This window comes from Cetorhinus maximus, chromosome 11 (assembly GCF_964194155.1).
Source record: "Cetorhinus maximus chromosome 11, sCetMax3.hap1.1, whole genome shotgun sequence".
NCBI classification, from domain to species: domain Eukaryota; kingdom Metazoa; phylum Chordata; class Chondrichthyes; order Lamniformes; family Cetorhinidae; genus Cetorhinus; species Cetorhinus maximus.
In genome coordinates this window covers 128,099,391-128,120,227 of record NC_135889.1, presented here as the reverse complement: position 1 = coordinate 128,120,227, position 20,837 = coordinate 128,099,391, and the positions used below count along the sequence as shown (strand labels likewise).

General features: G+C 47.5%; 1 protein-coding gene across 1 annotated transcript in view; it reads left to right on the top strand.

Annotated features, from left to right (window-relative positions):
• The window catches only part of LOC144686925 (unconventional myosin-X-like), a 184,120-nt gene extending 166,294 nt beyond the window's left edge, over positions 1-17,826 (top strand). The window contains exons 25-28 of the mRNA XM_078552775.1: positions 571-1,359; positions 8,371-8,494; positions 9,332-9,575; positions 14,666-17,826. Of these exons, the coding sequence (XP_078408901.1) occupies positions 571-1,359; positions 8,371-8,494; positions 9,332-9,575; positions 14,666-14,789 (1,281 nt within the window). The 3' untranslated portion in view covers positions 14,790-17,826. The remainder of the gene's footprint in view (positions 1-570; positions 1,360-8,370; positions 8,495-9,331; positions 9,576-14,665) is intronic.
• The last annotated feature ends 3,011 nt before the right edge of the window (positions 17,827-20,837 follow it).

The following is a 20,837-nucleotide window of genomic DNA, read 5'->3' as shown; positions in this document are numbered from 1 at the left end:
TGCTGGTATTCACTCAGCTGCACCAGGGGTTCCACAAGCAGATTGATGCGCTATTGCCTGCAGCCTCCAGGGTGGTCCCTCATTCAAAGGCACTCATTGCCTGATTGAGGGACCCAGCATCGGGAAGGGCAAGCCTACTGAGAGGCCCCCCCCCTCCTACCTTTGCTGGCAACCCCCCCCACCCTGTGATTCCCACCCCTGCATTCCCCCTTCCACCATCATTCCCCTCCGTGATCCTGGGCCTGGGTTGGGCGTGATGCCAGCAGCAGCCACCTCCGCCCCTGTGGCACTGCCATTCAATAGACAGCTGGCCTCTGATTGGCTGGCAGCTCTCAGTGGGTGGGATTTCTGCCCTTGAAGTCCTTGATCCATGGAAAAGGCTCGCCATTGGCCAGTCAAGTGCCTGAGTGGAACAAGATGTGAAGGGTCTTCTCGATAAGAGGTGGCTGCTGGCTGAGACCCCATCACCTCCAGAAGATTCAGTCCCAGATCTGTGCACAATGCTCTACATTTTATTGGAAGGTCTTGGGAAATAGTTAATTAAAATTGTGCTGTTTGTCTTTTTTTTAGATGAGCGAAGAGATGGTATTGGTGGAGCCCGTCAGGAAAGATGAGGAGCTGACAGATTTGGCACAAGCAGAGAGCAAACAGATACAGGAGATTGTGCGACTGGAACACGAAATCCAACGGCTGCAGAATGAGAGGGGTTTGAGCTCTGTGAGTTCCTGTGCATTATCGCAGAGCGAGATGGAGAGCAAATGCAAGGAGGAGATCAGACGCTTAGAGAAAGAAGCATCTAGGGTAGTGCAGGAATTCCTGGAGCTGCTGAACTTTGGAGCGCTGGACGAGAGTGGCCAAACTCTCGAACAACCTTTGTCCAGTCAGGACAATATGGCCGCCAGTTCCATTGGGCACTCTCCTGAGCAGATGCTGGATGAGGGATTCCACACTGATCAGGAGATATCAACAGCTGATCATGCCAGTAGGACTAATGGACAAGTGAATCAGAGGCGAAGCAGCAACAGTTTGCAGGAGAGTGCGTGTGTGAACTTGCCTTTGTCCAATAAACAACCTGAGCATAGTTATAACCTTCAGGACTGGAGCAGCAGCAACACAACTGGTGTGGAGTGGGAGCGTGAAGAGATTGAGCACATTGGACGTGGATCCTTGGACACGACTGACGACATCGATGAGGAACCAATTTACAGCCTTCCTCCTGACATTGAGTCAGATTATGACCATGATGAGTTTGATGATCCTGTCACAGTTTACGGGGATGCAGGATGTGCCCAGGACGCTTTGAGAATATCTAACTTTGCTTCCTGGAATGTGGGCATGAATCGGTGCAGCTCCGATTCGGTGAGATACTTATCATCTCCCAGGATTCAGGCTCCATCACGGACAGAGCCAGCTACAGATCACGTTCTAGTGGAGAAGCCAGTGTTTGAGGGGAATGAGAATCGGAAACCAGCTGACTCTCTTAGAAAGAACTGCATTTGCTGAGATTGTGCCTGTTCACCTAGCAACCCATCCTAGACCCCCCACCCTGTTCCAGATGCTCACCCCATCACAGACCCCCCCACTCCATCATCGAGCCCCCATCCTACCCCAGACCCCGCATCCCATCCCAGACACCACATCCCATCCCAAACGCCCCCAACCCACTTCAGCTATGAGGATAGAATGGAGATGTTGGGACTGTTCTCCTTGGAGAGAAGGTGACTGAGAGGAGATTTGATAGAGATGTTCAAAATCATGAGGGGGCTGGACAGAGTAGATGGGGAGAAGCTGTTCCCACTAGTAAAAGGATCAAGAACGAGAGGGCACAGATTTAAAGTAATTTGTGAAAGAAACAAATGTGATGTGAGAAAAAACCTTTTCACACAGCGAGTGGTTTGAGTCTGGAATGCACTGACTGGAAGTGTGGCAGAGGCAGGTTCAATCGAGGCATTCAAGAGAACATTAGATAATTATTTGAATAGAAACAATGTGCTGGGGTACAGGGAAAAGGCAGGGCAATGGCACTAGGTCATAATGCTCATTTGGAGAGCCGGTGCAGACATGATGGGCCGAATGGGCTCCTTCTGTGCCGTTAAGATTCTGTGGCTCTGTGTGACCCCATCCCAGATCCCGCATCCCATCCCAGAGCCCCACCACATCTCACAACCCCATCCCATCCTAGAGCCCCCAACCCATTCCAGATGCCCCACCCCAATCCCAGAGCCCTCACCCCATCCCAGACCCCTCCACCCAATCCCAGAGCCCCCAACCCATTCCAGACTTTGCTTCCCATCCCAGATGCCCCACCCCATCCTAAATCCTGCATCCCAGACCCCGCCACCCCATGTTAGAACCTCCACCCAATCCCAGACCCCTCACCCCATCCCAGAACCCACATCCATCGCAGATTCCATCCAAGACCCTGCATCCCATCCCTGATCCTGCATCGCATCACAGACATCCCAGACCTGTTACCTCATCCCAGACCCTGCTTCCCATTCCAGACACCCCCCACATCCCAGACCCCTCACCCCATCCCAGAACCTGCAAGCCATCCCAAATCCTGCACCCCCTCCCAGAACCCACATCCATCCCAGATCTCTTACCACATCCTAGACCTCCCAGCCCACCCCAGGCCCCCCACCTCATCCCATACCCCGCATCTCATCCCACACCCCACGTCCCATGCCAGACCCCTTACCAAATGCCATAACCCACACCCATCCCAGACCCTGCACCTAATCCCACTGCCCCCAGACCACCCACCCCATCCCAGACCCTAATCCCTGTCACAGAGCACCTAGGTTTGTAGTGAGTGCGAGGGGACATAGTGGAGATAGAATCAGGAGGAGGGCATTCAGCCTGTTCCACCACTTGTTGCCCATCCTTAATTGCCCTTGAACTTGCTCAGCCATTTAGAGGGCATCAACATTGCTGTGGGTCTGGAGAAACATGTAGGCCAGGCCAGGTAAGGATGGCAGATTTCCTTCCCTCAAGGACATCAGTGAACCAGGTGGGTTTTTGTGATGATTGTCGATAGTTTCATGGTCTCTCAAACTCCACCAGCCTCTGTGGTGAGACTTGAACTCATGTCCCCAGAGCCTGGGCCTCCGTGTTCGTCCAGACACATTGGCAGTGTGCCACCGTCTCCCACTTCATAAGTTTCTGATTGTGCCCAAACTGTGAAGCAAACATCAGGAAAAAACAAGTTTGGAGGAAAACCAGGAAATTCGAGATCATATTAGTGCAACTCAGTTACAAAATGAGCCAAGGTGTCCAATCAGGATTTTCTTCTTTGACTTTCAAACTAAAGAAGTTAAAGATAATATCAAACTTAAAGAAAAAGCACAGAATTGCGCAAAGATGGCTGGCAGGTCCGAAGATTGGACAGAATGGGCTGTAACTTCTGAGCTCCCCAGTGTCGGTTTGGGGGGATCCCCAAAGATGCGCTGGGGAATCCCCTTCGGAGGTTCCCAGGTTAGGGTTTGCACAGCAATTGCCCAAAAGTGCAAGTTCCACTGGGCAGCTGCCCTGCACCTGGGAACCATCCGAAAATATGGTTTAAATCACAAACCCCGATATCTGACCCCCCCCACCCAGACCTCTGACCTTCCCCAACACAGACATCCGCTGGGGTTATACCAATAGTTACCCAGAGAAAGTTAGAAGAATTAAAACCTCTTCTAACTTCTGGCTAATGATTGTACAGACCCAGGCTGACTCCCCACACACCCCGACCCCAGAGGGAACTACCCCCAACCCCTGACTATCGGCCCACACCGCGAGACTCCCCCACACACCAGACCCCTCAAGGGGTCTCCCCCCCACCCCCCGACCCCTCACCTACACCCTACACAGGAACCCCCAACCACAACCCCACGACCCCCAGGAGTCTCCCACTAACCTCCCACCATGGGATTCCACCCCATCTGCATGGAACTACTCGCCCCCCACCCCCCTCCCCTTAACCGGGCCCGACACCCTCCCGCAGACCCGACCTGACACAACCCAAGGCCTGACACCAGCCCCCAACCCAATGCCCAGAACCCCCCCAAGGCCTTTCATCCTCTACCCGCAGACCCGACCTGCCCCTTCCCCAAGGCCCAAACCCCCCCCACCCCGAGGCCCGACACCCATCCGACACCTCCCCTGACCTCCATTCCGACCACCTGACCTCCAACCGCCCCCCGACCTCTGACTCCCTGATCTCTGACCCCACCCAAGGCCTGACACCCCCCACCCCCCAGAAGCCCAACATCCTCCTCTCCTGAGGCCCAACAAGCCATCCCTGAATGCCTGACCCCCCCGACCTTTGACTTCCCTTGACCTCTAACCACCCCTCAACCGCCAACCTCTGACACACCCACTCTCTCTGGAACTCCAACCCGCTCCCCTAACCTCCGACCCACCAATCTCCGACTCTGACCCCCCCAACATCTGACCTCGCCAACCACTGACCCTCCTGACCTCCAATGCCCCCCAACGTCCAGTTCCCAGTGACCTCAGACTTCCCAACCCCCGAGGTCTGAGCCCCCTCTGAGGCCTGACACCCCCCCGAGTCCTGACACCCCCCCCTGCCCTGACAAGGCCCAAACACCTGATCACTGACCCCAATATCTGACTCCCCCAGACCTCTGACCTTCCCCAACACAGACATCTGACCCACTCCCCCCGACGTCTGACTCCGACCCCACGATCTTTGACCCCCGACTTCTGACTCCCCTGACCTCTGACACCCCCTGACCTACAATCTCCCCCAGACCTTCGATCACTCTCCTCACCCTCCAAAATTCTATCCACTTACCTTAGACAGTTACATTCTCCCTGGCCTGTCAAGGACTTTTAAATTTCAATGCATCTTTAAACTTACCTGGTTTAAGACAGCTAATACCGTAAAAAAGAGGCGTGACTTCTTTCCCTTTGACTCTCCTGTACTTCGCCACTGGTCTTTGGGGCTTTGGAGACAGGCTGCACTGCCTGGATCTCGCCCAGCCTCAGTCGGAAGGTTGGGTGAGATAGGATCGAAAAATCTGATATAAGTAATTGGGTGAGGAGTGGCAATCCAATGCTGATTATTATTCTGAGGAAGTTCAGGCCCGTTATAAAAAACAACAAAGAATGACTAAAAGGTTGGTAAGGAGGGAAAGAAATACAGTACGAGAGAAAGCTACACAGTTAGTAAGCGTTTCTATAGATATTTTAAAAAGATAAGTTAATAAAGTGAGGTTTGATGCAATAGAAAGTGAGTCTGGGGAATTAATAATGGAAATAGCAGATGAATTGAACAGGTATTTTTTATTATTTGTTCATGGGATGTGGGTGTCACTGGCTAGGCCAGCATTTATTGCTCATTCCAAATTGCCCTTGTTCACAGGGCATTTAAGAATCAACCACCTTGCTGTGGGTTTGGAGTCACTTATAGGCCAGACCATGTAAGGACATTAATTAACCTGATGGGTTTTTGCAATCAGCAACGGTTTTGTGGTCATCATCAGACCATAAATTCTAGATTTTCATTGAATTCAAATACTCACCATCTGCCATGGTGGGGATTTGAACCCAGGTCTCCAGACAATTACCCTGAGTCTCTGGAATACCAGTCCAGTGACAATACCACTACACCACCGCCTCCCAGGTCTCCCTGGTCTTCACTATAGAGGATACAGGTAACATCCCGGAAATAGCTGTAAATCAGGAAATGGAAGGGAGGGAGGAACTCAAATTACAATCACCAGGGAAGTGGTATTGAGCAAATTGTTGGAGCTGCGGGCTGACAAATCCCCAGGTCTTCGTCCTAGGATCTTAAAAGAAGTGACTAGTGAGATAGTTGATGCATTGGTTTTGATTTCCCAAAACTCCCTAGATTCGGGGAAGATTCCATTAGATTGGAGAATAGCAAATGTAACTCATTTCTTCAAAAAGGGAGACAGAGAGCAGGAAACTATTGGCCAGTTAGCCTAACATCTGTCATAGGGAAAGTGTTAGAAGCAGTTATAGCAGGGCACTGAGAAAAATTCAAGACAATCAGGCAGAGTCAACATGGTTTTGTGAAAGAGAAATCATGTTTAACCAACTTATTGGAGTTCTTAGAAGGAGTCACATGTGCTGTAAATATAGGGGAACTAGTGGATGAATTGTACTTAGATTTTCAGAGCTATTTGATATGGTGTCACATCAAAGGTTATTGCAGAAAATAAAAGCTCATGGTGTAGGGGGTGACGTATTGACATGGATAGAACGTTGGGTAGCTAACAGGAAACAGAAAGTAGGCATAAATGGGTCATTTTCTGGTTGGCAGGGTGTAACGAGTGGTGTGCCAGTGCTGAGGCCTCAGATCTTTACAATTTATATAAATGATTTGGATGAAGGGACCTAAGAAATGGTTGCTAAATTTACAGATGACGCAAAGGTAGGTAGGAAAGTAAGTTGTGAAGAGGTTGTAAGGAGGCTACAAAGGGACAGAGATAGGTTAAGTGAGTGGGCAAAGACCTGGCAAATGGAGTTTAATGTGGGCTAATGTGAAATTGTCCATTTTGGCAGGAAGAATAAAAAAGCATATTATCTAAATGGTGAGAGACTGCAGAGCTCTGAGAGTCAGAGAGATCTGAGTGTCCTAGTGTATAAATTGCAAAAGGTTAGTATGCAGGGACAGCAAGTAATTAGGAAACCAATAGAATGTTATCGTTTATTGTGAGGGGAATTGATCACAAAAGCAGTTCTGATGAAGAGTCATACAGACTCGAAACGTTAACTGTATTCCTCTCCGCAGATGCTGTCAGACCTGCTGAGTTTTTCCAGCTATTTTTGTTTTTGCTTCAGATTTCCAGCATCTGCAGTATTTTGCTTTTATACAAAAGTAGGGAAGTTATGCTTCGGTTGTACAGGGCCCTAGCGAGGCCACATCTGGAGTACTGTGTACAATATTGGTCACTTTATTTAAGGAAAGATGTTAATGTGTTAGAAGCAGTTCAGAGAAGGTCTACCAGACTAATACCTGGAATGGGAGTGTTGCCTTATGAGGAAAAGTTGGACAGGCTAGGCTTGTATCCGCTGGAGTTTAGAATAGTAAGAGGTAGCTTGATTGAAAAATATAAGATCCTGAGGGGTCTTGACAGGGTGGATGTGGAGAGGATGTTTCCTCTTGTGGGAGAATCTAGAACTAGGGATCACTGTTTAAAAATAAGGGGTAGCTCATTTAAGACAGAGATGAGGAAATTTTTTTCTCTCAGACTTTGTGAATTTTTGGAACTCTCTGCCTCAAATTGTGGTTGAAGCAGAGCCTTTGAATATTTTTAAGGCAGAACTAGATAGATTCTTGATTAACAAGGGGGTGAAAGGTTATCAGGGGTAGGCAGGAGAATACAATCAGATAAGCCATGATCTTATTGAATGGCGAAGCAGGCTCGAGGGGCCGAGAGGCCTCCTCCTGCTCCTAATTCATATGTTTGTCAATACCAATGTTAAAAGTGCTGGTGAACAGACACCATTGAAGATTGCCGATGATATAGCTGTATTGCTAGATCATGTGCAGAGCACAAATTGATTGTTAATGATGAACAGAGATAAAACTTCTTACTAAGTGTTGCATTAGAGGGATGGTTATTTGCTTAATATTCAGCACATCTTACCGAGGTGGGAACTGCTGAGTAAAGACAGCTGTTTCTGTACAAAATATATCAAAATCTTCAGACACTTTAAACAGCAATTTTGATATTGATATCAATATAAAGGACCCAGAGTAAGTGACTAGCTATTTTAGTCACAGCATTTTATACAGTGCCGATTGCTGTCTGAGCTCTCATCCTCAGGGGCTCAGTGGGTGACTTCATCCTTCCCCACATTGAATTCCACCTGTCACCGTGTTAAAAATATATTTATAGATATTGGGAAAAGGTGAAGACCCAGAACAGATCCCGGGGAGAAAACACTGGGTACATCCTGTCAGTTTGAGCACATTTCCATTTTCCCGACTCTCTCTCAAGATTTCACCTTTACAAATTCATTCTGGCTGTCTCTGATCAGCTCACATTTGTGGCTATAGAGAGGGAAACAGACCTGGGATTGCACTGTGCTGGGGTGTTATGGGATTGCACTGTGTGGGTAGTTATGGGGTCACACGGTGCAGTGGGGGGGTTATGGGATAACACAGTGCAGGGGGGTTATGGGATCGCACTGTGCAGGGTGGTTTTGGGATCACACTGTGCAGGGACTTATGGGATTGCACTGTGCAGGGGGTTATGAGATTACACTGTGCTGGGTAGTTATGGGATCATACAGTGTGGGGTGTCATGGGATTGCACAGTGCATGGGGTTTCTGGGATCATACTGAAACCTTGGGAAATTTCACACAATCTCTCTCTTTCTGGGCAGTTCATGGACAGTGAGGAGGAGCTCGATCTTCGAGTGGACACTGATGAGGAGTTCAGCACATGTCAAGCACCCATTGGCAATGGGTTCAGGGCTCCATACTTCCACGGTTACCTCTACATGAAAGGTAGGAGCACAACACAGCGTGAACAAAGTCCTTATTGGGCCTAGTCCCACAGGGCATGACACCAGGGGAGGGGCCCAGTCCCACAGGGCAGGAAACCAGGGGAAGGGCCCAGTCCCACAGGGCAGGACATGAGGGGAAGGGCCCAGTCCCACAGGGCAGGAAACCAGGTGAAGGGCCCAGTCCCACAGGGCAGGAAACCAGGGGAAGGGCCTAGTCCCACAGGGCAGGACACCAGGGGAAGGGCCTAGTCCCACAGGGGAGGACCCCAGGTGAAGGGCCCAGTCCCACAGGGCAGGACCCCAGGGGAAGGGCCCAGTCCCACAGGACAGAACTCCAGGTGAAGGGCCCAGTCCCACAGGGCAGGACTCCAGGTGAAGGGCCCAGTCCCACAGGGCAGGACACCAGGTTAAGGGCCCAGTCCCACAGGGCAGGACTCCAGGTGAAGGGCCCAGTCCCACAGGGCAGGAAACCAGGGGAAGGGCCCAGTCCCACAGGGCAGGACCCCAGGGGAAGAGCCCAGTCCCACAGGGCAGGACTCCAGGGGAAGGGCCCAGTCCCACAGGGCGGAACACCAGGGGAAGGGTCCAGTCCCACAGGGCAGGACACCAGGGGAAGGGCCCAGTCCCACAGGGCAGGACCCCAGGGGAAGGGCCCAGTCCCACAGGGCAGGACACCAGGGGAAGGGCCCAGTCCCACAGGGCAGGACTCCAGGTGAAGGGCCCAGTCCCACAATGAACATTCCCCTGACAAGACCCTGATGTAAGAGCCTCCCCTTGACTTTTGCCCTGTGCCCTTTCCAAGTGTCCTTCTCTGATCTGTAACGTTTGACCTGTTTAGGAGGACTGATGATCCCATGGAAACGACGCTGGTGTGTGCTGAAGGATGAGAGCTTCATGTGGTTCCGAGCCAAGCAGGAGGCCCTGAAGTCAGGCTGGCTGTACAAGAAGGGAGGGGGGATGTCCACTCTGTCTCGACGCAACTGGAAACGCCGCTGGTTCGTGCTGCGCGAATCCCGGCTCATCTACTTTGAGAACGATAGTGAGGAGAAGCTCAAAGGAACTATCGATATCCGAGGGGCCAGGTGAGGCAGGAGTATCTCAGTCACCTGTCCTGTGGCAATATGAAACCCTCCCATCCCCCTCTCTCCATCTTCCCCCCACCTTTACCCGCAATCCCTCTCCCCCTACCCATCTCCTGCTCTGCCCGTCTCACCTCCCTCCCCAGTCCCTCACCTCCCCCATCTCTCCCTTCCTGTCTCTCCCTCCCCCTCCCTCTGCCGTAGCCCCCCTTTCTGCTCTTTACCCCTTCTCCCTCTCTCCCTACCCCTCACTCTTCCTGTCCACCTCCTTGATTCCTTGTGGGTCCTTGTCCAGGTGGGAGGGGTCTATGGATGGGAGGTCAGAGTGAATCTCTTACTGGGTGTCCAGTTCGGGGTCGGTGCAGCTTCAGATCCTGGGGAAGGTTCTAAGCTCTCCTTAATCTGCAAAGATACCTGTTTATTGTCTGATTCTCTATAGAATCAGCCTACAATGGGCTGCAATTTACGTGCCCCCGCCCGACGTGTTTTCGGCAGGGGGCATGTAAGATAGAGCAGGTGTCCACCCCTCCACCTTCCCACACAACCCCAAACTCAGCCCCCTAATATGGGCACTGAATCCGGCAGCCCGCTCACCATATTCAACAGGATAATCAAGGGCCATTTAGGCTTCTGACCAACCAATTGGCCCTGATAATACGCTGCCCATGACAGACATGTTTGGTGTGGGCAGTCGGACGGGAGTGGGCAGCCCGATTTTTAAAATAATCTCTTCAAAGGGCGGGAAGGAAGTGGGAGAGGTGGGTTTGTCCTTGGGGGCTGCACTTTGCGGATTGGGTTCGCTCCCCCACCTAAGAAGAACACCCCCTATTTTCCTACACGCCCGCAGCCTTGAACCAACGCCCCCCCCTTCCTCCCCAACCCTATCCTTGATCTGTCCAAATCCTCCCTCACCCAGACTTACCTGTCTCTAGGAACCATTGTGCCACCTTCCTCCTCCGCTTGCAGCCCTGGCAATGCCCACTAATGTGTTCTTGGCAGTGTTGGGTCTGATGGAGCTATTCTCATAGACTCAAAGACGTTTACAGCAGAGAAGGAGGCCATTTGGCCCATCGTGTCTGCGTCGGTCAACAAAGATCTGGCTACACTAATCCCATTTTCCAGCGCTTGGCCCATAGCCCTGGAGGCTATGGCAACACAAGTAAATATCTAAATACTTCTTAAATGTTACAAGAGTTTCTGACTCAACCACCCTTTCAGATAGTGAGTTCCAGATTCCCACCACCCTCTGGGTGAAAAAATTTCTCCTCGACTCCCCTCTTAGCTTTCTACCTCTTACCTTAAATCTATGTCCCCTGGTTATTGACCCCTCTACTAATGGAAAAAGCGCCTTCCTATCCGCCCTATCAATTTCCCTCATAATCTTATACACCTCTATCAGGTCCCCTCTCAACCTTCACTGCTCCAAGGAAAACAATCCCAGCCTATCCAATCTTTCCTCATAGTTCAGAACCTCCAGCCCAGGCAGCATCCTGGTAAATCTCCTCTGCACCCTCTCCAGTGCAATCACATCCTTCCTATAATGTGGTGACCAGAACTACACACAGTACTCTAGTTGTGGCCTAACCAGCGTTTTATACAGTTCCAGCATTACCTCCCTGCTCTTGTATTCAATGCCTCGGCTAATAAAGGCAAGTATCCAAATGCCTTCTTAACCACCTTATCTACCTGCCCTGTTACCTTCAGGAATCTGTGGATATGCACACCAAGGTCCCTCTGATCTTCAGTACTTTCCAGGGTCCTACCATTCATAGTGTAATCTCTTGCCTTGTTAGCCCTCCCCAAGTGCATTACCTCACACTTTGCCAGGTTGAATTCCATTTGCCACTGCTCTGCCCACCTGACCAGTCCATTGATATCCTCCTGCAGTTTACGGCTATCCTTTTCACTATTTATCAATTTTCGTGTCATCCGCGAACTTCTTGATCGTACCCCCTACATTTAAGTTCAAATCATTTATGTACACCACAAACAGCAAGGGACCCCAGCACCGAGCCCTGCGGAACCCACTGGAAACAGACTTCCAGTCACAGAAACATCCCTCTACCATCACCCTCTGCTTCCTGCCTCTCAGCCAATTTTGGATCCAATGTGCCACTTTGCCTTGGATCCCATGGGCTCTCACCTTCTTGACCTTCTGCCATGAGGGACCTTATCAAAACCCTTGCTAAAGTGCATGTAGACCACATCAAATGCATTACCCTCATCAACACTCCTGGTTACCTCCTCAAAAAACACGATCAAATTTGTCAAACCTTCCCTTAACAAATCCATGCTGACTATCCCTGATTAATTTGTGTCTCTCCAAGTGCAGATATATTCTGTCCCTCAGAATTCTTTCTAGTAACTTCCCCACCGAGGTTAGACAGATTGACCTGTTATTTCCTGGTCTATCCCTTCCTCCCTTTTTTAATAATGGGACAATGTTAGCTGTCCTCCAGTCCTCTGGCACCTCACCTGTGACCAGAGAGGATTTGAAAATTACTGCCAGGGCCCCTGATATCTCTTCCCGTGCCTCCCTCAACAGCCTGGGATACATCTCATCTGGGTCTGCGGGTTTATCCACTTTTAAGGCTGCTAAACCTGCTAGTACCTCCTCTCTCTCTATGTTAATTTCCTCTAATATTTCACAGTCCTCCACCCTAATGTCTATACCTGCGTCGTCCTTTTCCATTGTGAAGACCAACGCAAAGTATTCATTGAGGATTGTACCCACTTCTTTCGGGTCCACACAGATTACTTCTATGGTCCCTAATTGGCCCTACTCTTTACCTAGTTATTCTCTTGCGCTTTATATATTTTTTAAAACCCATTGGGTTTTCCTTTATTCGATCAAATTTGTCAAACCCATTGGGTTTTCCTTTATTCGATCAAATTTGAGAAACTTCTTTAGCCAGAGAGTGGTGAATCTATGGAATTCATTGCCACAGAAGGCATTGGAGGCCAGGTCATTGAGTGTATTTAAGATCAAGATAGATAGGTTCTTGATTGGTAAGGGGATCAAAGGTTACGGGGCGAAGGCGGGAGAATGGGGTTGAGAAACTTATCAGTCATGATTGAATGGCAGAGCAGACTTGATGGGCCAAATGGCCTAATTTCTGCTCCTATGTCTTATGGTCTTATTCTACCTACCAATGCTTTCTCATGCACTCTCTTAGCTTTCCTAATCTCCTTTTTAAGTTCCCCTCTGCACTTTTTATGTTCCTCTAGAGACTCTGCCATATTGAGCCCTTGGTATCTGCCATAAGCTTCTCTTTTTTCTTTAATCCTAACCTTTACGTCCCTTGACATCCAGGATTCTCCAGACTTGGTCTCCCACTTTGTCTTTACAGGAACATATTTGCCCTGTACTCTCGCTATTTCCTCCTTGAATGCCTCCCACTGCTCTGACACAGTTTTATCTGCAAGTAGCTGCTCCCAGTCCACTTGGGCCAAATCGCATCTCATCTTAGTAAAATTAGCCTTTCCCCAGTTTAGAACTTTTATTCACGGCCCAACCTTATCCTTTTCCATAACTATCCTAAATCTAACTGAGTTATGGTTACTATCTCCAAAATGCTCCCCTACTGATACGCCTTCCACCTGCCCGGGCTCATTTCCGAATATTAGGTCCAGAACTGTCCCCTCCCTTGTTGGGCTTTCTATGTACTGTCTAAAAAAAGTTCTCCTGCATGCAATTAAGAATTTTGCTCCCTCCCTACTTTGCACACAAACTATCCCAGTTAATATCTGGGTAGTTAAAATTCCCTGTTACTGCCCTATTATTCTTACCCTTCCCTGAAACTTGATTATATATTTGATCCTGTATCTCTCCCTGACTGTTTGGTGGGCTATAGTACACACACAACAGCGTGTTTGCCCCTTTTGTGTTTTTAACTTCAACCCATATGGCTTCATTTGATGATCCTTCCAAGAGATCATCCCTCCTCACTGCTATAATTGATTCCTTGATCAATATTTCAACCCCGCCCCCCCACCCCCTTCTCTTCTATCGCTCTGTATATCTCGTCTGAATACCCTATAACCAGGATTGGCTAATTGGATTGGCTAATCAAATTGGCCGGCAGCTCCCGAGGGTGGGACTTCTTCACCAGTGAGGGGCAGAAGTTCCAGTCGGCCCTTGTTAAGGTTATGGCTGCGGGGTGTGCCTGTGTGGAGCAGCTTCTGCAAGCCCTCCCCCCACCCCATAATCTTCAGCCCAAAGATGCAGCACAGAATAAGGCCATTCAGCCTATTATGTCTGCGCCACCTCTTTAAAAGAGCGATGTTTCTTCTTCAACTATTTATCCAATTCCCTTTCAAAAGTTCCTGTTGAATCTGCTTCCACCGCCCTTTCAGGCAGCTCATTTCAGATCACAACAACCCACTGTGGAAAAGAAAATATCTCTCATCTCTCCCTCTGGTTCTTTCATCGATTCTCTTCAATCTGTGACCCTCTGGTTTCCGACCTGGCTGCCACTGGAAACTGTTTCTCCTTATTTACTATTTTATGATTCTGAGCACCTCTATTAAATCTCCCCCTTAACCTTCTCTTCTCTAAGGAGAACAATCCCAGCTTCTCCAGTCTCTCCACATTAACTGAAGTCCCTCATCCCTGCTCCCATCCTGGTAAATCTCCTCTGCACTCTCTCCAAGGCCTTGACGTCCTTCCTAAAGTGTGGGACCCAGAATTGCACACAATCCTCCAGCTGGGGTCTAACCAGTGATTTATAAAGGGTTTACTATAACTTCCTTACTTCGTGTAATCTATTCCTCTGGTAATAAAGCCAAGGATCCAAAATCCTTTTTTTAACAACCTTCTCAACTTGTCCTAGCACCTTCAATGACTAGTGTGTGTGAACACCCAGCTCTCTCTGTTCCTGTGCCCCCTTTAAAATTGGTTTATATTGCTTCTCATTTTTCCTTCCATAATGCATCACTTCATACTTCCCTACCGTAAACTTCATCTTCAATGTGCCTGCCCATCTCACAACTCTGTCTGTGTCCTCAACTCTGTTACTATCCTCCTCATTGTTTACTACATTTCCTGCTGAATTTGATGGTTTATTATTGAATTGTTTCACTGTCTCTTGCAGAGAGATTGTGGACAATGGGGAGAAGGAAAATGCTCTGGATATAGTGACGGGTGAGAGAACCTATCACATCGTCGCTGAGTCTCCTGAGGATGCCAGGTACAGTTCATTCATTCTCAGGATGTGAGTGGCACTGGCTTGGCCAGCATTTATTGCCTTTGAGAAGATGGTGGTGAGCCACCTTCTTGAATTGCTGCAGTCCCAGTGGCATAGAATCAGAGAATGGTTACAGCACAGAAGGAGGCCATTCAGCCTGTCATGTCTGTGCTGGCTCTCCGAAGGAGCAATTCACCTAATGCCATTCCCGTGCTTTTGCTGTTCGAGTCCCTATGTCTTAGTGTTGATATTTCCTCATAGATGTTGCATGTTGCAGTATGTGATTAATGCCATTGTAATGCAAAGGTGCTCAGCAGAGCAAGGGGTAATGTGGGACGTGAGAATAGCATTGCCCACGGTATGATGTATAGAGTCACATGGTAGTAGACTGAGAGAACAGTCTAGAAAGAACACTCTACGAGGAATCTACATGGAGAAGCAGCACCATGCATGATTATAACCTGGGATATTTAAATAGTTAAAGTTGGCATAGTGGTATTGTCAGTGGACTAGAATTCCAGAGACCCAGGGTAATGCTCGGGTTCAACTCCCACCACAGCAGATGGTGAAATTTGAATTCAATAAAAATCTGGAATTAAACATCTGATGATGACCACGAAACCATTTCTCATTGTTGTAAAAACCCCAACTGGTTCACAAATGGCCTTTAGGGAAGGAAATCTGCTGCCCTTATCTGGCCTGGCCTACATGTGGTTGACTCTTACATGCCCTCTCAATTAAGGGCGGACAATAAATGCTGGCCTAGCCACATTCCATGAACAAATAAAAAAATGCAAGAGACATCACAACTGGCACCTTATTACAACATGGTTGGCAGCGGTGGTCGCTTCTAAAAGATATCACATCAGTGGTGATATGAAATGTGGCATTTTAAACGTTGAACCCAGAACAGCATCCGAAGATTTGAGAAACTAAAAGCAGCTGAAACCAAACCAGAGATACGGCGCCTAAGAAACAGTTGAAGAAGCTTTGCTGCAGATTTAGGAGTTGAGGAATCCACCAGAGTGAGTGGAGGTCCATTGCAAGATACTCCCCACCTCCCCCCTACCCCCAAACCCCACCCCGAACTGTGGCAAAGAGTAAAAAAGAGAAAAGCCTGCTCAGATCACAAAGACATGTGAGCGCAACAACAAAAATTGCAAGGCCCTGAGTGACGCAGAGCAAAACAATGGCTCAGATCACAAGTAGGGTGAGCAACACTATGGAAAATTGCAAGACCCTGAGAGACGCAGAGTCATAGGAGCTGGACAGTTCACAAGATGGTGAGCAAAAATACAAAAAAGAAGCTGTACTTACATTTTAGAATAGATGGCAGTTCCAGGGCTCAGCATATCCATAGTGCAGCTGAAAGAGAGCTGCAGAGGAGTCTACGGCAACACCATAACATATGGTTGCTGGGCTGAAGTTAAAAAAAAATGTTTTTAAAAAACCCGCAGGAAAAAAAGGCTGCAGAGTAAAGAGAGGAGCAGTTTAAAAAAGAGGAAAAAGCCTGCAGAGTTTAAGAAAAAGGGAACCCTTTTCAGTTGGGTCCCTAAGCTTCCTGTACAGAGGAATGACTTGCCACTGTTTTAGAAGTTCCTGCAGATTTACAACACAGACTGTTAGTACAACCCTTCCAAACGTTTTGGAAATGCTGAAATCTTAGTTTTAAAACTCTTAAACCGGAAGGAAATAGCTTCAAACACTCATTTTAAAATAAGGATAGTCAGGCTTCAATCCCATTGCAGCACAAAAAGCTGCAACACTCTGTACTTGCATTGGTACATTTGTTGCAAAGTACAGCACCTGCAAAGTTTTTTTTAAAATGAACCAAAATCTCCCTAGCAACAAGACTCAAAGGAAAACAGAGGAAAGCCAACTGTATCCTAGCAACTACAGCCTGAATGGAAAGAAATGGTTATTGCAATGACAGTCTTAAAGGGGCAATAACATTTAAAGCTGTAACTACAAGAAAAATCAAATGGCCATGGGCAGAAAATTGGATGAGACCCTGAAGAGAAGGCAACTCAAAATAAAATGCCGAGGGCAACCAGAAATCCCAGTCTGAGGGCAACAAAAGACCTCAGAGTAAGAGAGACAATATTCAAGTTAACCATAAGGTGGTTGCCAAGCATGTCAGTGCAATGAGATGCACGAGCCAAAGAGTTTAGCGCAGAAGAAAGAAATGGCTGAGAAGCAGCCGAAAGGCTCAGAAATAGTTTCTTGAAAATGCTGACATGGTACACAAACTGCAACAGTAGATGGCAGTGCAGAGTGAGCAGATGACTGAGAATGAAGGGAAGCTATCTGAGGGAACTCAAAAGAAGAAAACGTGCAGAAAGTAAATGAAGCTGTTCCACAGGAAAATGTTCACATCAAAGCTGAACTGGAAGATTCAAAGCACCAGATTCAAGCTGAGTCAACGAGACGATGCACTGACACCCAGAGTGAGTTGGCACAAGGTCAACAAGAAAATAAACAGTTCACAGAACAGTTGATTGCCCTTCAAGATCAAATGCAAAAGGAATGCTTAACCTTCCAGCAACATGAAGAAATAAAGACTGTCTTAAACGGCAGAATGGATGCACAATAGAAGAAACTCGAGACTTTCTGGAATTACAGGAAAACTCAAGATGAAGCAAGCGAGCTTCACGGAGAAAGGGAAAACCTGCTGACAGACCTTCACACGCTACAAGAATCCTTCAGGTCAAAGTTTGTTCCTCTGGAACATTCCAAAGAGAAGCAAAATGAATTTAATGTCACTCGGAACAAACTAAAGCACCAGTTGACAGAGAAGGCTCAGCAATGTTCCATATTCCAGGAAGAAGCTGAGCACAAGAAACAGACTGAAGAGCTGAAGAAGCTGTTGAATGGAAAAAAGGAGATATTGAAAGGAAAAGCTGTAGAACTTTCCAAACTGTGAGTGGATAATGAAGCCATAAGTAGCATAATTATGGAACTGAAACAAGTTAAGACTCCACCGGAGACAGACCTGGCCAACAGTCAATCCGAAATGAAGGACAAAGACAAAGTTCTGCTGCAGACAGAGAAAGAAAAGACAGAAATGAGATAGGAAAATATAACTCCGACACTGAAGCGCAAGGAACTAGAAGAAGAAAAATCTGAGCTGAATTAAAAGAATCATAAGCTTGCAAAACAATTTGAAAATAAAACAGCAACAAATGTTTGGCTGAGATTATGACACAAGTGGATATGAAGATTCCATTTGCGAAACGTATGCATCCAGCAAGAACATGGCAGACTCCATGGAAAAACAAAACTCAAGTCCACTCTAGGAATGAATGGAGTGCACATTCCCCTCGGAAGAAATGGGACAAACGCACAGTGTCCAAAGGAAAAGCAAACAGATTGTTACTAAAGAGAAACGTAACTTGAAGGAGCACAAAAGGCGAATCAAATGGAGGCAACCAAGTACCAGAAACAGAGTACTGCTACTGTTCCCCCAAGTGTGACAGACTGAGATGTGGAAGAACTGCCAAGCCTTAAATCTGAATTTATAAAGTCAGAGGCTTGAGGTGGGGGAGGGAAATTTTCTTTTGAGAGGAAAGGGGGATGTTGTATGTTGTAGTATGTGCCTGCATGCCATTGTAATGTAACGGTGCTCGGCATAGCAAGGGTTAATGTGGGACTGGAAAATAGCCCCACCCACGGTATGCTACACAGAGCTGGATGTTAATAGGCAGAGAGAGAGCAGTCTAGAGAGAACAGTCTGGAAGCAGCCTGCATGGAGTAGCAGCACCATGCATGACAGTAACCTGGGATCTGTAAATAATTAAAGGTTAACAATAAAGGGTTTATGATCTCACCATTGAGACATCTAAAGAACCCATGTTATAACACTAGCCTCTACACTGCTAGTCATGTCCCTCAACACCCAGCCCTGTGTTAACATAACGAAACACCCAAAGGCACTTTACAGGAGCGCTTCAAACAAAATCTGACACCGAATCACATGAGGAGAGATTAGGTCAGGAGATCAAAAGTTTGGTCAAAGAGGAAGGCTTAAAGAGTGTCAATTGTGAGCGTGGTGTCCAGGCCTCCTAATTGTAATGACACAGTAGCATAGAGTACACAAGAAGAGATAATGGGAGTTTGTCAGAAATGTACAGCAATTATCATGGGGATTTTAATCTACATATAGACTGGAAAAATCCAGTGGGCAAAGGTAGTGTAGATGAACAGTTCATAGAATGTTTTCTGGATAGTTTCTTAGAACAGCACATTCTGGAGCCAACCAGAGAACATACGAATTAGGAGCAGTAGTAGGGCACTGGGCCCCTCGAGCCTGCTCCGCCATTCAATAAGATCATGGCTGATCTGAATGTAACCTCAACCCCGCATTCCCGCCTACCCCTGGTAACCTTTCACCCCCTTGTTAATCAAGAATCTATCTAGCTCTGCCTTAAAAATATTCAAAGACTCTGCTTCCTCTGCCTTTTAAGGAAGAGAGTTCCAAAAACTCACAACCCTCTGAGAGAAAAGATTTCTCCTCATCTCTGTCTTAAATGAACGACCCCTTAAGTTTAAACAGTGACCTCTAGTTCTAGAATCTCCCACTAGAGGAAACATCCTCTCCACATCCACCCTGTCAAGACCGCTCAGGATCTTAAAGGCTTCAGTTAAGTTACTCTTACTCTTCTAAACTCCAGCGGATACAAGCCTAACCTGTCCAGCCTTTCCTCATAAGACAACCCGCCCAGTCCAGGTATTAGTCTGGTAAACCTTCTCTGAACTGCTTGTAACACATTTACATCTTTCTTTAAATAAGGAGACCAGTACTACACACGATACTCCAGATGTGGTCTCACCAATGCCCTGTACAACAACTGAAGCATAACCTCGCTACTTTTGTATTCAATTCCCCTCACAATAAACTATAATATTCTATTAGCTTTCCTAATTACCTGCTGCACCTGCATACTCACCTTTTATGATTCATGCACCAGGACACCCAGATCCCTCTGAATCTAAGAGCTTTACAATCTCTCATCATTTAGATAATATGCTTCATTTTATTCTTCCAGCCAAAATGGACAACTTCACATTTGCCCACATTATATTCCATTTGCCAGACCTTTGCCCACTCACTTAACCTCTTTATGTCACTTTGTAGCCTCCTTACATCCTCTTTACAATTTACTTTCCTACCTATTATTGTGTCCTCAGCAAATTTAGCAATAATTTCTTCAGTCCCTTCATCCAAGTAATTTATATAAATTGTGAAAAGTTGAGGCCCCAGCACTGATTCCTGTGGCACACCACTCGTCACATCCTGTCAACCAGAAAATGACCCTTATAGAACCATAGAAAAGTTACAGCACAGAAGGAGGCCATTCAGCCCATCTTGTCCATACCAGGCAGAGGACACCCAGGTGCCCTTTCTAATCCCACCTTCCTGCACCCGGCCCATAGCCCTGCAACTTACAGCACTTAAGGTGCAGATCCAGGTACTTTTTAAAAGAGTTTCGAGTTTCTGCCTCTACCACCAACTTGGGCGGCGAATTCCAGACACCCACTACCCTCTGCGTGAAAAGGTTCTTCCTCATGTCCCCCCTACACTTTCTGCGACTTATCTTGAATCTATGTCCCATGGTTCGAGAATTCTCCACCAAGGGAAACAATTTTATCCTGTCCACTCTATCTATTCCCCTCATAATTTTGTACACCTCAATCAAGTCACCTCTCAGCCTTCTTTGTTCTAAGGAAAATAACCCCAACCTATCCAATCTCTCCTCGTGGCTATACTTTTCTAACCCTGGCAACATTCTTGTAAACTTCCTCTGCACTCTCTTCAGGGCTATTACGTCCTTCCTGTAATGTGGTGACCAGAACTGCACACAATACTCTAGTTGTGGCCTCACCAGTGTTTTAAACAATTCCAACATTATATCCTTACTTTTGTATTCTATACCTCTGCCAATGAAGAAGAGCATTCCATATGCCTTCTTTACAACCTTGTCTACTTGAACTGCTGCCTTCAGGGACCTGTGTATTTGTACGCCAAGATCTCTCACTTCATCTACCCCTCTTAGTACATTCCCATTTATTGTGTAATCCC